The 14287-nt window shown below is 44.1% G+C and overlaps 1 protein-coding gene across 2 annotated transcripts in view; it reads right to left on the bottom strand.

Annotated features, from left to right (window-relative positions):
* Positions 1 to 729: 729 nt before the first annotated feature.
* The window catches only part of TYR (tyrosinase), a 26028-nt gene continuing 12470 nt past the window's right edge, over positions 730 to 14287 (bottom strand). Inside the window, exons 3-6 of one of the 2 annotated variants that reach the window (XM_018565859.1) lie at positions 13823 to 13970; positions 10015 to 10196; positions 6521 to 6526; positions 730 to 1111 (exon numbers count right to left, since the gene is read on the bottom strand). In XM_018565859.1, the coding sequence (XP_018421361.1) occupies positions 894 to 1111; positions 6521 to 6526; positions 10015 to 10196; positions 13823 to 13970 (554 nt within the window). In that variant the 3' untranslated portion in view covers positions 730 to 893. The remainder of the gene's footprint in view (positions 1112 to 6520; positions 6527 to 10014; positions 10197 to 13822; positions 13971 to 14287) is intronic. The other variant, XM_018565858.1, reaches the window with a different exon arrangement.

The raw sequence follows: 14287 nt of genomic DNA, 5'->3' as shown, positions 1-14287 counted from the left end.
GTCAATGTTGGTGTGTTAGGCAGTCCATGGCCAAATGGGCTGTATTAACACTACATATGTCAATGCATGGCCATTTCTCCTCCAGGAGTAATCATATTGAACCCCTGGCTTTGGTGCCTTCAGGAACAAGTATGCAGAGAAGGATTGCTGAGTGACCTGCAGTGAGTGATCAGACATTGAAGACAGCAGGACAGTAATGGAAGCCCCTGTATTTCTCAAATTGAATCTTTGTTTAAACATTTTCTTACAAGGGGCCAAAGGGTTAGCAGTGGGACAAATACTGGAGCCTAAAATCCAGTTAACATAACTACATGGGCTGTATGTAGCAAAAGCATTTGAATGGAAACTATCCAAACTGCCCATAGCAACAAATTCTAAGGGTCTTTTTTTTTCTTCTAAGAAAGCCTAGATGAAGGCTGTAGGTAACGGACTGAAACACTACAGACATTATAGCATCTGACAAGTTCCTGCTTTGCAACACTTTTTTTTTTTTTTAATTGTTCTGCTGAAAGGAACAGTGGTGCTAAAAGGCAACACAGGGTTTTTTTTTTCCTTCAGGCACTTATATAAAAAATCTTTTGGGCTTATGGCTCCCACATTTCATGCCTGTTGAGTACTCCATAACCATAACTAACTGGGGATGTGTAACATTATACACATTATCACAGAGATAAATGAAAGCCCATTAAAAAAAGGTATTAACACCCTTTTAGTTACTTATGAACCATGCAGTCAGCTATTGTGTAACCTAAACAAAAACACAGATGTCCTTTTCAGTGGGGGAGTGTAGACCACTTTCCCAGACATTTGTTTAGCCCACAAAATTGCCGACACGTAGATATGCAAACACACTAGTACAGGTCAATACTTCAAATTTAACTGGCACCCATGTATCATAGGTTGGATTGGTAAGTGGCGTGGTAGTCTTCGGCCTCCATGAGAAGTGGTCGGGTCTCCTCTGAGATGGGTTTCCTTTTTTTCCGGCACATTAGGCTGATAATGGTTGCAATCACAGCAGTGATCAACCCTCCCACCAATGCCGCTCCAACAAGCCACTGCCAGATTTGTCTTGCTTGCTCCAAATAGGGCAACAGGAAGTCTTCAATGGAACCTGAGTGATTGAAAGGAGAAAGTGAATTTAGTACTCGAGTGAAAACTGTATGGTTAATTTTCTTAGTACTGTGGTTGGGCCAGTTATGCAAAACCATTTTGTACAACGTAATGCTGGGTTCACACCTGGGCGTACGGAATATGTGTGTTTGTCGCACGTTTTGTGCTGCACGTTTTTACCGCATTTCCGAGGGGTATCTGGCTGTATCCTAATTGATACGCACGGAAAATACGCCCCAAAGAAGCTCCTTTACTTCCTTGGGCGTAGGGTGTTTTTCAGCGCGTTCCTACGCAATGAAATACGCCCAGGTGGGAGCCATGCCCATAGGCAATTATTGGTTTTCACATGTTGAGCGTTTTACAGCACGTAGGAACGCGCTGTAAAACAGGCCTTAAGGTTGTCAACTGGGAATCCATTCCTTGAGGTGTACAGATTTGTACCTCAGTCTGCTGTCAATATGGCCAATCACTGATCTGCTCCTCCAGTATAGAACTGGTGGTAAAGTAGAACTCAAGGCATTACTAAAATAATTAAGGTGTCACCTCCAACTCGGTCAGCAGCTGTACTGCAGCGCCCACAGCTCAGTTCTGGGACTGCTGTGCGCACAGATTCTCCCTCTTCTCTAGTTTTCCTGGAATGTGTACCGATGTGATCACAAGATAAAGCTATCTCCTGAAACTGTCCATCCACCAGCCTGAAGAAGGGAGGAGGGAGGAAGGAGAAGAGGGGAATGGATTGCCTTTCTGTGCCTGTGTGTCTGTGGAACATCAAAACATTCGCCCAGCACACTCAACAGCCAGCCTCTAAAAAACACCTGACTCGTCAAGGCCCCTCTGTGTAGCATGGCCCTAACTCTAATCTATGAGAGCCTCCATTTAGGAGCATATACAGCAAAGGATGAATTGGGTGTCTGTGGAGCCGCAGCTTACCAACACACACAAGGGTGGCTCCAAAGAACCCCTATAGGGAATGGAGCTGCTCTAAAACAGGATATCAGGGCAGTGCTCAGGGAACCAGCTGACTCTGTAGGAAACTAAAACTTTTAATCATCAAGGAGCAGCATCCATTGTAAGTGATTTAACCAGCATTTGAAATAGCCAATAAACCTTTAGACTTTTTTTTTTTGGTTTCTCAAGTTGGATAAACCATGAGGATGAATTCCGTGCACAAATGTAGACTGTATTAATTGATCAAATAACTACGTTCTTGTTGGCTTTCCTCTAGCCTGCTCAGAGAACCCTGCTCACGCTTTTATACATCAATATACAACATGCGCATATACAAGTATCCAATTGACAGTCTTGCTTTCAAGAGATCTGTGGCCCTCAAACAGTTGGTACATGGTCCCCACAGGAATTGCAGGCCCGGGCAATCCCCGTCATGTACCGCACACCTCATTTATCTTTGCTACTGTATCAATAACACATGATGCATTGTGAGGTTTTGTATCAGCACAAACACTATTGATTAAATTCTAGCAAGCCAACATGTGAAAGTGTAATAACATAAACAGACGACGGCTTCTGCAAATATTTATCAGCACAAGACTGAAGGTACTGGATCAAGCCAGGAAGTGTCTCCGTGTAAATAATTAAGGCACATTGATGATAGACTCCAAAAAAACTAACATGTTTACAATAAGGGATTATGAGAAATAATAGAAAAAGTAATGGGTACACTACTCTATAGAACACTTTAACTGTGGTATATATGTTGGCCACCATTGCCAATCTGAAATGGGAGGGAGTTAGCAGGCACCCTAGCCATAGCTCTCGATCTGGATACCTGTTCAGGGTCAGCTTTTAAGAGGATTGAGAGCCCCATTTTTTTCCAGTGACACTCTTTGGAGCTGCACTCCAGGTAAATGGCTATATACAGAGGATATCTGCCCCAATTTCAATTTTGGGGAACGGATAGGTATGCGATATTGCTGGACTAGTAGGAGTGGGAATCTGTTTTGATATAAATATGAAAAAATTAGGGATGTACTCCTTGAAGGAGGTAAATGATAACAGTACATGTGCAGTGCGTGGACCTGGTTATGGTCCAAGGATGCTGCCTCTCTGGTTGCGACGAAGGCAGGGGCGTAACTAGAAATCACAGGGCCCCATAGTAAAATTTCTAGTTATGCCCCTTGTAGAGCCCACCTGAGATCCCAAACAGCCCACCTGAGAGTGACCCTGCAGAGCCTGCCATAGACTCTCTATGGTGGGATCTGCAGGGTCTCAAGTGGGCTGCACACCTCTTACCCGTCAACCCCGATCCACGTCAATGGTCGCTGACAGGCTCCGCCTCTTCCGTCACCGGGCCCCACCTCCTCTTCAACCGCGCCCCGCCTCCTCTTCCGCCACCGGGCCCCGCCTCCTCCTCCACATCTGCTGGTTGTCACTGACTCAACAGCGGCTGTGAGGAGGAACGCGTCCCTGCACAGATCACCATCAGGTAGTCGGTGATCCAACAGCGACACGTTCCTCCTCACACCGCCAGTGACAGCCAGCAGCCTGAGATGCATAGCGGCCAGCACAGCATAAGGGGGATGTCAAGGGTTCCTCTGGGGTAAAAAGCTTAAGAAAGGCTGCGACTAGATTAACACAGTAGAGTCTTACGATAAGAGAGGGTATTTGCTCGTCTCATTTCCATCCATGAATAATAAAAAAAAAAATAAAGGTGTTTATTCCTCATTTTGAGATAGTAGATGGAGCCATGCCCCTGTGGCCAAATGTACATGCAGACCTGCTGGTTTATAGTTCAGTTACAGCCTAAGGCCCATTTCACATGGGCGCCATCCGTTCCTATCAGCAGGAGATCCATGCATGGATCTCCTACTGAACACAGCAGAATGGAATGGATGTCACTCTTGAGTTGACCTGTATGGACCTAGGGGGAGTCAAGATAGGGGGAGTCAAGATATAGCCATTTATAGTACATCTGATCACCTGCGATCAGTTATAATCAGGTTTCCAGACCTAGACGGAGTCGGGGGTAGCTAGATGTAAAACTGACATTTCCATTTACATCTGGCTGCCCATAGAGTTACATTGGCTTCCAATCAGCTCTGCCTGTAAATCTGAAAGACTGATCCGATTGGATGGCTTGTGTAAAAGGGACCTAATATTATAGAAGCTTTTGTTTTTTTAAACTGCATAACACTGTTTTATGCTAGTTGGCCCTCTTTAGATAAGGCGTCTAGTTGGTCTGTTATCCCTATTCTCTTATTTAAAGTGTACCATTAAAACATCTACCAAGCAGGAAAATACATTTTTGGTGTCTTTGACGTCATTGATTGGATCAGGATAAGAATGGGTGAATGTTTTACACTTAAGGTGGCCATACACCTTACAACCATCGCATGACTTTCGATGTGCGATGGTTGTACGGTAATTAAATTTCGTACGATCTGCCCACCTTGGACAGGCAGATCGTACTTGCGATCATAGCAAGCCCTCCCTACTGAGGGGAGGGCTTCCGATGATTCCAATGCTGAGGGGACAGTGTACGCTTGTGCATACCGCCACGTTCGGCATTTGTCTTCCAAGCATGCCACTAACCCGCCGAAAATCGTACGATTCTCGGCGGGTTTTCGAGCGTGCTCGGAAGACAAAAGACGTGCCAACGCACAGTAGAAACAGTGGCACGCCTTCCATACGCATGCCGATTATCGTACGATCGCGGTAGCACCCGCGATTATCGTACGATAATCGGCAGGTGTATGGGCACCTAAATATGGATGTCTTTGCCAGAGTCCAGAAGACCCCTGTATTCTTCTGTAATATCCATCCAGACCATCAGCCGACAGTTCCTACCCTCCTCCTAACTGTTGCTATACAGAATGTAACTCCTTCTATCCCTCGCATACTCAATGAGCCTGCTCAATGATATTCAGCTGCAAGGCCTTAATTTAGATGAGGGACACGTAAAAGAGAATATGCTATGAAGCCCATAACATTGTAGAATTAATGGTCCTAATAAAACTAGCCATGAATAAAATGGCTGTAATTACCATTGTCTTGGGTATATACGTCTGTTAATTTTTTTTTTTTCTGGCTTCTTCGCTCAAGCTGTACATGTCAAAAACAAATGCAACATGCATACTAAAAAGCAGCCAGCTTTTATCTGAGGACCCGGCGCTACTAAGCATGCCAAGCGATTGCTTCCCAGCAGCTAGAGAGCCGGTCTAAGCCACAGGGAAGTGCATTGGAGTGGTTTCATCAATGCAAGTTTCATTAAAAAGTTGGAAGTGCCATTTAACGGTACACAAGACTAAATGTTTTAATTAAATTCAGGCAGCACTCCAATCTTGCTACCTGGCGCCATAAACTTTGCATAGTACTTGCAGGTGTTCTTTTAGCAAAAATTGTATCTTTTCAAATGGATGCCACATAGGGCTTCCTTAACGGAAAATTAAAATGGCTTTGGGTTAATTTTATTTGAATGCAAAATTCTACTCAAAACACACAGTTGAAATGCATACATGGCATATGTTGTACCAGTCAAAGGCTTTGTATTTCTGTCTAGCCAGCTTGGCCGTGTAGAGAACTGCATAGATCACACTTCCCCTACGATGAAAGCAGTGGGGAAGGATGTACCCAAGTTGGGGTATGCATGAGAACTATGCGAGGCATGACTATGGATCATAAATGGAACATTATGTGAGTACCGCTGCTTCCATCCTCTTGCAGTACCAGCACAGTGAAATCAAACTATTACAAATGTGTTTAGGGGTGCACTGCATTACCACCAATTATTTGCATATGTGGAATCGTGAACCATACAAGTTTGGACATTTGTCTATTTTAAAGAATGGGGTGATGTTGAGAGCTTAAAGAGGCGGCAGAGAGCATGACCCAAATGATGTGTAGAGGACTGCGGACAATCACACTTTCCCCCTACGGTGAAAGCAGCGAGGAGCAGAGCCGTAGCAAGCTCCTTTTGCGCCCGAGGCAAGGATAGAAAATTGTTATTTTGAGTAAAGTAAATAAATAACAAAGGAAATACATTTAATGAGAACAGTTTATGGGGGGATTGGGACAGAGCAGGGGGAGTAAAGGGGATTTTAAGGAGGTGATCGGGACAGAGCATGGGGACATGGAGTGATAAGGACAAAGCAGGGGAGTAAAATGAATTTTTAAGAGGTGATGAGGACATGAGGTTATTAGGGACAGAGAAGGGGGAGAAACGATTAAGGAGGTGATGGGGACAGGGCAGGGCATCGTTTGAAGATGGGGACACAGCAAAAAGAAGTAAAAGGGTTTTTTCCAGGGGTGATGGGGGATAGAGCAGAAACTACTCCCAATACGTTAGCATTGACGTTCCTCTTGTGATCCAGATCAGTGCATTTGTACTTGTATATCTTTTGCCAAACATCATAAAATTCCCTGAATTTAAGTGGTAACTACATGTACATGATACCAATTGCTTACTTCATGAGGCGATCGAGCAGGTTATGGCAGAAAATTCTCCCAATTACATATTTAGTCAATTCCCAGGTCCCCTTCATCCTCAAGTCTTCCTTGCCATCTCTCAGCACGTTTTAGCTCTGCATGCGGGGTATAGACGGAGGTCGTCATGTGCAAGGTATAGAGGGAGGGGTCATGTGGGGGGTCAAAGGTCTGATGCTTCATTATCTGGTGCACTGCATTTTCAGCTGGCTTTAAGCAGCATTAACTGACTGCCAATTGCTGGCTGGGAACTCCGTGCAGCACTCAATAAGTGAGACAATTAGCACTGCAGCTGCCATCAACTCCCCCAACACATGGGAACCAACCAATAAGCGGCAGAGCTGCACATGAGCGAGATGGTAATGTCAGGCGATCAGCACTGCATCCAAAAGCACCCACCTCTTACCCCTGGCCGGTCACCAGGTGTGGCCCTGGCTGCACCCCCTTGCAGCTGCGCCTGAGGAGAGTGCTTCACTCGCCTCACCCTTCCTACAGCCCTGGTGAGGAGTGAGGAACCCAAGTTGAGGTGTAGACGAGACATGACTATGGGACGCATAGATCATATAGGGACAAAATGGGTGACTACAGCCGCTTCCCTTTCACAGAACCAGCACCCTGAAAAAATCAGACCTTTCCAAATATGTTTAAGTAGGCACTGTATTACCAGAAGTGATTTGGATATATTTAATCGCGAACCACAGAAGGTTTATGAAGGACATTTCTACTGTTTTTGGTTTTTTTTTAATGAGAAGCAGGACTCGAGTTACTTGATCTAACCGTTAGGGTTGCAGCGTTCTGTTGGTCTGCATAAGTGTCCAACGCCACTGTGTAATAAGAGGGCTTTTGAATAAAATACATTGACCTAGTATACCGGCATTGTTAAAAAAAAAAAGAAGGAACCTACCACATTTTGCAGGATTCCAAGCCCTAGAAGAACCTGATGAATAGGGGGCAGCCTACATTTGGCTCTAACCTTTAAAAGCAGCAGTATACTGACGAGAATCTCTCCTGTCAGCATGTTCCATGTAAGAACACTGCTGCACTCTTGGAGGTGACCTATGAATGTCCTATGCTAAATACAATCTTGCTATTACCCTTTGACTAGAATCATTGCTAGGGTGTTAGAAATGCCAGGGGACGTACCCCAGCATTTATGGCTTCATCCCTTGCCTGTGTACATCTATATCTATTATACCATGGAAAGACTAAAGAATTCAAGGTGCAGCAAATATTGTGTGAATACTAAATTCAAAACAAAAACTATAAAAGCAACCAAACATCAAGAAAAGTTTTTAAAATTACCACCCCAGCTGTGCTACATGGCTGCATTGTATTAGAAGGTGAAATTTTTTTTTCAGAAAGTGGAACTATACAAGTATAACTTTGCCTGTACTTTTGAAAATGCGTTAACTGGGTCCTTACTCTTCCATTTCCTTCACTTTAGCTCTCCAAAAAAAATGTTTTATTGCAACCCCGTACCACAACTTGCAGCCCAGCAAGTGCCGTGTCACAACTCCTGTTACCCACGTTCCCCCTTAATTTCCAGCCATTATATTAGCTGGACATTCAAAATGCATCCAACGTTCAGATGGCTTGCTTCAAAAACAGATTTTGTGTACATTACTTTAAAGCCCAATCTCTGGGCAAACATACTACGCTTGCAGTGTGGGGCTATCACTGCTCTGCAAGATTAAGTGCTCGTTTTTGGTGTTGGAGTAAAGCAGGTTTACATACCTGATCACTGCTCTCTCCAGGCTGCTAGACTGGTCCCCCATAGTCTCTTGTCCCCTGGGCTTCAGCATTCTGGGGACCGATGCCTTCATCTGGTCCAAGCACAAGGGGCGAAGGGGGTTCTTCTCAGGTCGCGCGGTTAGGGTCTGGAACTCGCTGCCTCAAGCAGTGATTTCCACAAATAGTCTGGAATCATTCAAGAATCTTTTGGACGATTTCCTGAGAGACCGTAATGTACAAGGGTACAGGTACTCTTAAGAATGAGAACACTCAAGGACCTATACACACACACACAATAGGTTGGACTTGATGGACTTATGTCTTTATTCAGCCTCAAATACTATGCAACTATGTAATGCAAGCTCCATGGACCTGCATTAGATGTGAGGATGCCAAGGGACATTCCACCAGCTGAAGCAGAGGGAGAGAATGCTGACTGCTGGGAGAGCGGCGGTCAGGTAAGTACATCTGCTTTACTCCAGTCCCTAGACCAAAAATGAGCACTTAACCCTTGATGTGCAGGGTAGCCCCACTACATGGGCATTTTTTTTTTTTTTGCCCAGCGATGGGTTTTAAAGTTTTAAATCTGGAGGGAAAAGTATATCTCTGCAATTCATGCACATTCCCCTATGTTTTCCTACCCACTTTAAAAACACTGTTGATCTTCCAGAAATCCAGTAAGATCCTAACTTCCTGTAGTGATCTGCCAAGGCTGCCTCTGGTGCACCAACTGGTCATCCCTAACTGTGCTAGGCTACAGAACACCTCACCATTTATTCTTCCCCATGACATACAAGGATGGTGGGTCTGTAGCACAAAGGGGAGAACTGGGTAGAGCTGCCAACACTGCTTGGGATTGCAGTGCAGAAGAGGCAGTGTGTTATAAACTCACTAGAGGAAGTTAAGAGTATGCCAGATTTCTAGGAAGGATCACCAAGTATATTTCTGAATTTGCAGAATTTTCAAGAGAAAAAAAACCCTTGCTTCAGGCAAATATTAGCATTGTAGTATGTACATACACTGGGGACACAGTTTACCTGTTCATGGTTTTCGCTTTGATTTGTGGCAATGCTCGAGCACAGCAGGCCTCTTCACTGTGGCAGTGTAATTGCCGCTATGAGAGCCATTCTGCAGTCCAGGTAATCACAAGTCTCTCTGAACATTCAGTAGAATGCCTCATACCCTTCTATTCCCATTGCAAGCTGATCGCTTTCCGGAAGAGGCATTGCTGATACACATTGACTATCAAAAAGCTGCACTTTGGATGTGATGGAATGTATATATGGGAAAGATTTAAAAAAAAGTTATAACCCATTGTTGGATTTCCGCTGCCCCGATGAGATTTCCCTTCATGTCCCGTCACAAAGACGCAGCAGGAAGTGAGAGGAATTCCCCTCTTAGACCATTATCACAGGAAACTGCATTGAAAGATGTACCGTCACCTCTTGTTCAGGGGACAACTGTAAAATGTGAGCTTTTCCTTTACTTTCGGTCGCAGACAATGGTCAACAGGACAATAAGGGTGAGACAGACTGAAATAATGTTCTAACCCTTCTCTACTCTATCCAAAACTAAAGAAAAAAAACAAGGTTGTGGCCATACTTACAGTTTCTAAAACTACATTATCAAAAGTATTACTAATTTGCAATACAGACTATCAATGTACTCAGTTTAATAATGCAGTTTCTTGGTGCCGTAAAATAATAATAATAATTACAAAAAAAAAAATAGTACCTGATTCTGCCAAGTAATCATATTCATAACCCAGGTCTCTTGACTGGACAAAGAACTCTCCATTAGTATACAATGGAATAAATGGAACCATGTTGTATGCCCGATTGTGTCCAACGGGTGCATTGGCTTCTGGGAAAACATCCAATGAGGGTTGATGTCTTCTGAGCCATTGTTCAAAGATGCTGAGAAAGAAAAATATATACACAAGGTTTACAAACCAAGATCGGTAAGTTGAATAAATGGCCCATAACACCTTCAGGTTTTATTTATTAAGGGATTATTGAAACACACATTGTCCTTACCACTTTACAGGAGTCCATCAGTCGTATGGAGAAGCACAAAGTGGCCAAGCTGAATCATAAAGATTTGGTGGGGGACACTTTGCATCGGTAACTATCCATGTACTGCATAACATTTAGGTTGCTAAAGCACTGTGTACTAAACAATTGTCATGCCTATTTTTTTTTTGTAATATTGTGTTCCCCTTTTTTTCCCCATCCTACTATGGATTTACTCCAGCCTCTTGGCAGGCACTTCCTGTCTACATGCACTTACTCCAGCAATGGCTGCCAATTTGCAAGGCTTACATATAGAAGGCAGGGCAAGGCTGCCTTAAGCATGTAACTGTCTGGCACTTCAGAGGCAACTTCGCCGTAAGGGCTCTGTCCTAACAGATGCGGTTTGAAGAACTACACCAGGAAAGCCAAACTGCTGTTCAAGTCGGCTTGGCGTCTAAGGAATAGAACCCAGGCCTACTCCAAAGGCATCCCTATACTCTCCCTTCTCGCCAGGAACCTGTCCCTGGGTACTAGACCTACCTCTCGCTTACAAATAAAGCTCTGTCCGTACTTATAACTTTCCACAATGTAGGCCAAATGACAGTGTGGAAGACCACCACCCAAATTTAAAATAATCCTCACTTCAATAAGACACAGGCTCTGCCAAAATTACACCTGGCATCAATGACGGAGGGCATATTGATCCCGTGCCCTTTAACTTTGTTTACCACAGAAGTCGGAGGTGATTTAGCAATTGCGTGAATGCTCCACAGCCTTGGGAAGCATTCGTGCCACTCATCAGAATAGCAGCAGCTGTGCCGCCCACCTATTTACACGAGGACCATCTCAGAATCTACCCCTTTCCATAGAAACCATTGGACAGACTGAAATATCAATACATAAATCCTTGCAGCTGGCTTTCTGGGATATTTGCACTCTTACATCGACATAAAACCAAGGACACCAATCTCCGAAGACAAATCTCTACTTTCGCTGTGAATGGTTTTAGCCTTAAGCCGCCATTTATTTGTGTTCCAAAAACTGCTCCCAGCAGAACCTCGTTCTCTGCAGACTGTCTGACTGTAAATCCAACTTCACCAACAAATCACTGTTTGCAATACGAAACATCACCGGGACTGAATTAATTTTTGATTGTAACTGAATCCATCTCATGTGGAATTCTGACAGCCGTCTCTGCACAGGTCTGGAGGGAGCCGTGTGTTAGGAAACTGATCATGCAAAAAGGCAGCGGGGGGACATGTATAGTGTAAACACAGCGGAGACACTTCAGAATAGCAGAGAATTGCAAACTTCGTGCCAGTTCTCAGATCTCACTGTCAGGTTCAATTTCATAGAATGACGTGTCTGCCAGCAGCTGGCAGGCATCAGCAGAGAATGATGGCAGTCATTAAGATTATCATTGGTACCACTTATTGTAATACTACAAAGCAATTAAGCAGCACTCCAACCCAACTACACAAATAAAAGAAATTAAAAACACAGGGATTATTTTGAATGCTGAACGCCAAATAAATCAGGGGCAGGCAAACTTCAGCCCTCCACCTGCGGTGCAACTACAAATACCTTTAGACATTGCAAGACTGATAGCCACAGGCATGACACCCAAAGGTAGATGCATGATGGGATTTGTGGTTTTGCCACAGCTGGAGGGTCAAAGTTTGCATACCTCTGCTCTAAACAGATTAACAAAACCACATAGGAGCTTTTTATACCTGCTATTTTGTATTTTAGTCTACTCAATCCTAAGATTTACACGGCTTTGAGGAGAGGACCTGAACTTGCACTTTAACTTACAGGTACCGTCCCTATCCATACCATGTAACTGAAAGGAGAAGCAGTAGATCCATGAGCAGGGGAGGGGGGGAGAAGGGTTGGAGCTGGCAAGGAATGGTCACTAGGTCACTTGTTGGGGATGGGGGGAGTAGACACTGGGCCGCGCCATCAGTGGCTCTGTCCGGCGTCACACCCAGCTCACTGATGTCAGTGCTGGCCAGGAGCTCGGAAGGATGCAAGCCAGAGCGTCCAGCTCAGCTCCAGCCAACCGGTGATGTCAATGACGGCAATGACACCCAATGTCTAACACCTTGGCTCTTTGAAAAGCAGCACACCAGAATGGTTCCTTATGCTGCCGAGCTGATACCAAGTCAAATTCAAAGTACCAACATTACAAATACAATTTTTACTTTGTTCCCCAGCAAAGGCTCAAAAATACATATTGATCCTGCAAGTGAGGTCCATCTCTTATCCTGTGATAAGGTGACAATGTTGCTGCACTGCTCCTGAAGTTAGAACAGTGTGGTCATCCCCATGTACGTGCCATTTCCATTACTATCACTACACACTGAACCTGCATTACACATAACAAATTCACCTTGAAAAGGAAAAAGAAGCTTGCATCATCCATTTTTGTGGGGTTCTTTTTTTTTGGGTAGTTGAAGAAAAATGTGCAGACTTTCTAAGATTATTAGTGCCCCTCTATGGCTTCAATATTCTCTTAGTCACTTACCTAGCACAAACATGCAGATTAGAAGTTAGAATTCCTGATGTTGATTCTTGTTCCAGGTCCGTGCCTCAGAATAATGAAACCATGGACCAGCCTGACAGCCAAGTAACTAGAATGTTTAAAAGGGAGCTGCCAACAGTTGCATTTCACAGTGCAGGTCTCCTTTAAAGTGATTCTGTCAAGTCTTACCTCCCAGGGGCAGCTCTCTGTAAGAGAAGAGGTAGTGCACTTGCATCTTTGGTGGCCTCCTACTTAAGTGTCAAATGCTGAAGGCACTTAATGAGGCTGCATTGCCGTAATGGAGGGGAGCTAGGTTTCATGGGGCATGGAAGGGAGTTAAATACTCCTTCCTTAACAGTGAGCCACATTGAGAATTTTTGAAGGACTTGACAGGATCAATTTAAAGCAAGCCTGTCCTGATCCTGGGCATTTCAGAACCAAGCATATGATGGAAAATTAATAGGCGTTACCATCGGTGAGAACCACAAGTCACAGCAATTAGCAAATCGGATATACAGGGAACTGATCTTAATGTAAATCTTTACTTTTCTTTAAAAAAAAAAAAATGTAAGTTGTCTGCCATTTCTTAAAGCTCTATTGTTCAGCCAGGCTACCTAAAGGACCATTAGGAACCTCAAAGAGTCAAGAGTTGGGTTACAGCTCTTTTTTTTTTTTTTAGAGGAAAAGTTGAGGTTTGAATATAGGTTTAGCTGCGTATATATGTGCAGCAGCAGATTTTTCACTGAAGGTGACTATTGCTTTTGCATATCTTCATCATAGTTTCAACAGCACAAGATGCATTTTACTTTAATTCTCTGCTTTCCTCTGAAGAAAACCATCCTGTCTATATACTACATACTAAGAGCAACATTGCATTGAAATTAGTCGCCCGCAGGGACAACTAGGCACTGCATCCTAGACATTGGAAGGCTTATTTCAACTTTGTACCACTTATATGACAAAAGGATTGTGATCTACTCTGCTCTTCCGAATGCTGAAGCCTTACCTATCGACGAATGAGTGGTGAAGAACAAAGATGGGGTCATTTGCAGATCCCTGAACGGAGGACATGGAGCCGTTCAGATAGACATGAAGGGAATTGTGCATTGTGCTCTGTCCTCTGCTCGCAATTCCTGATGTTGGAACAGCAAACCCTGGTTGAAATAAAAAAAAATATATAGAAATATCTTAATACTGCATTCAACACAGCAGGAAAGGGTTAAAACCTGTTAGAAATCCACACAATGCATATACTCTTCACTTCATACCCAAACTCCTTCTTCCCTTCATAACCATAACTCCCGTGGTAAGTTTCACCTACCAATGACCTCTCCAGTGCTAGGGTCAGTCTTCCACTGCCCCTGCTCTTATCCTCCTAAATTCGTTAGTAGCCGTTTCCATTATAGGCAACCATTCCTACCCACCCCAACCCCCCCCCCCCCCCCCTCTCTCCCCCCACACCCCCCTTCTT

This window comes from Nanorana parkeri, unplaced genomic scaffold (genome assembly GCF_000935625.1).
Source record: "Nanorana parkeri isolate BGI_ZX_2015 unplaced genomic scaffold, ASM93562v1 scaffold896, whole genome shotgun sequence".
Classification (NCBI taxonomy): Eukaryota; Metazoa; Chordata; class Amphibia; order Anura; family Dicroglossidae; genus Nanorana; species Nanorana parkeri.
Note: the sequence above shows the minus strand (reverse complement) of the source record. Positions and strands in the feature narration are given on the sequence as shown.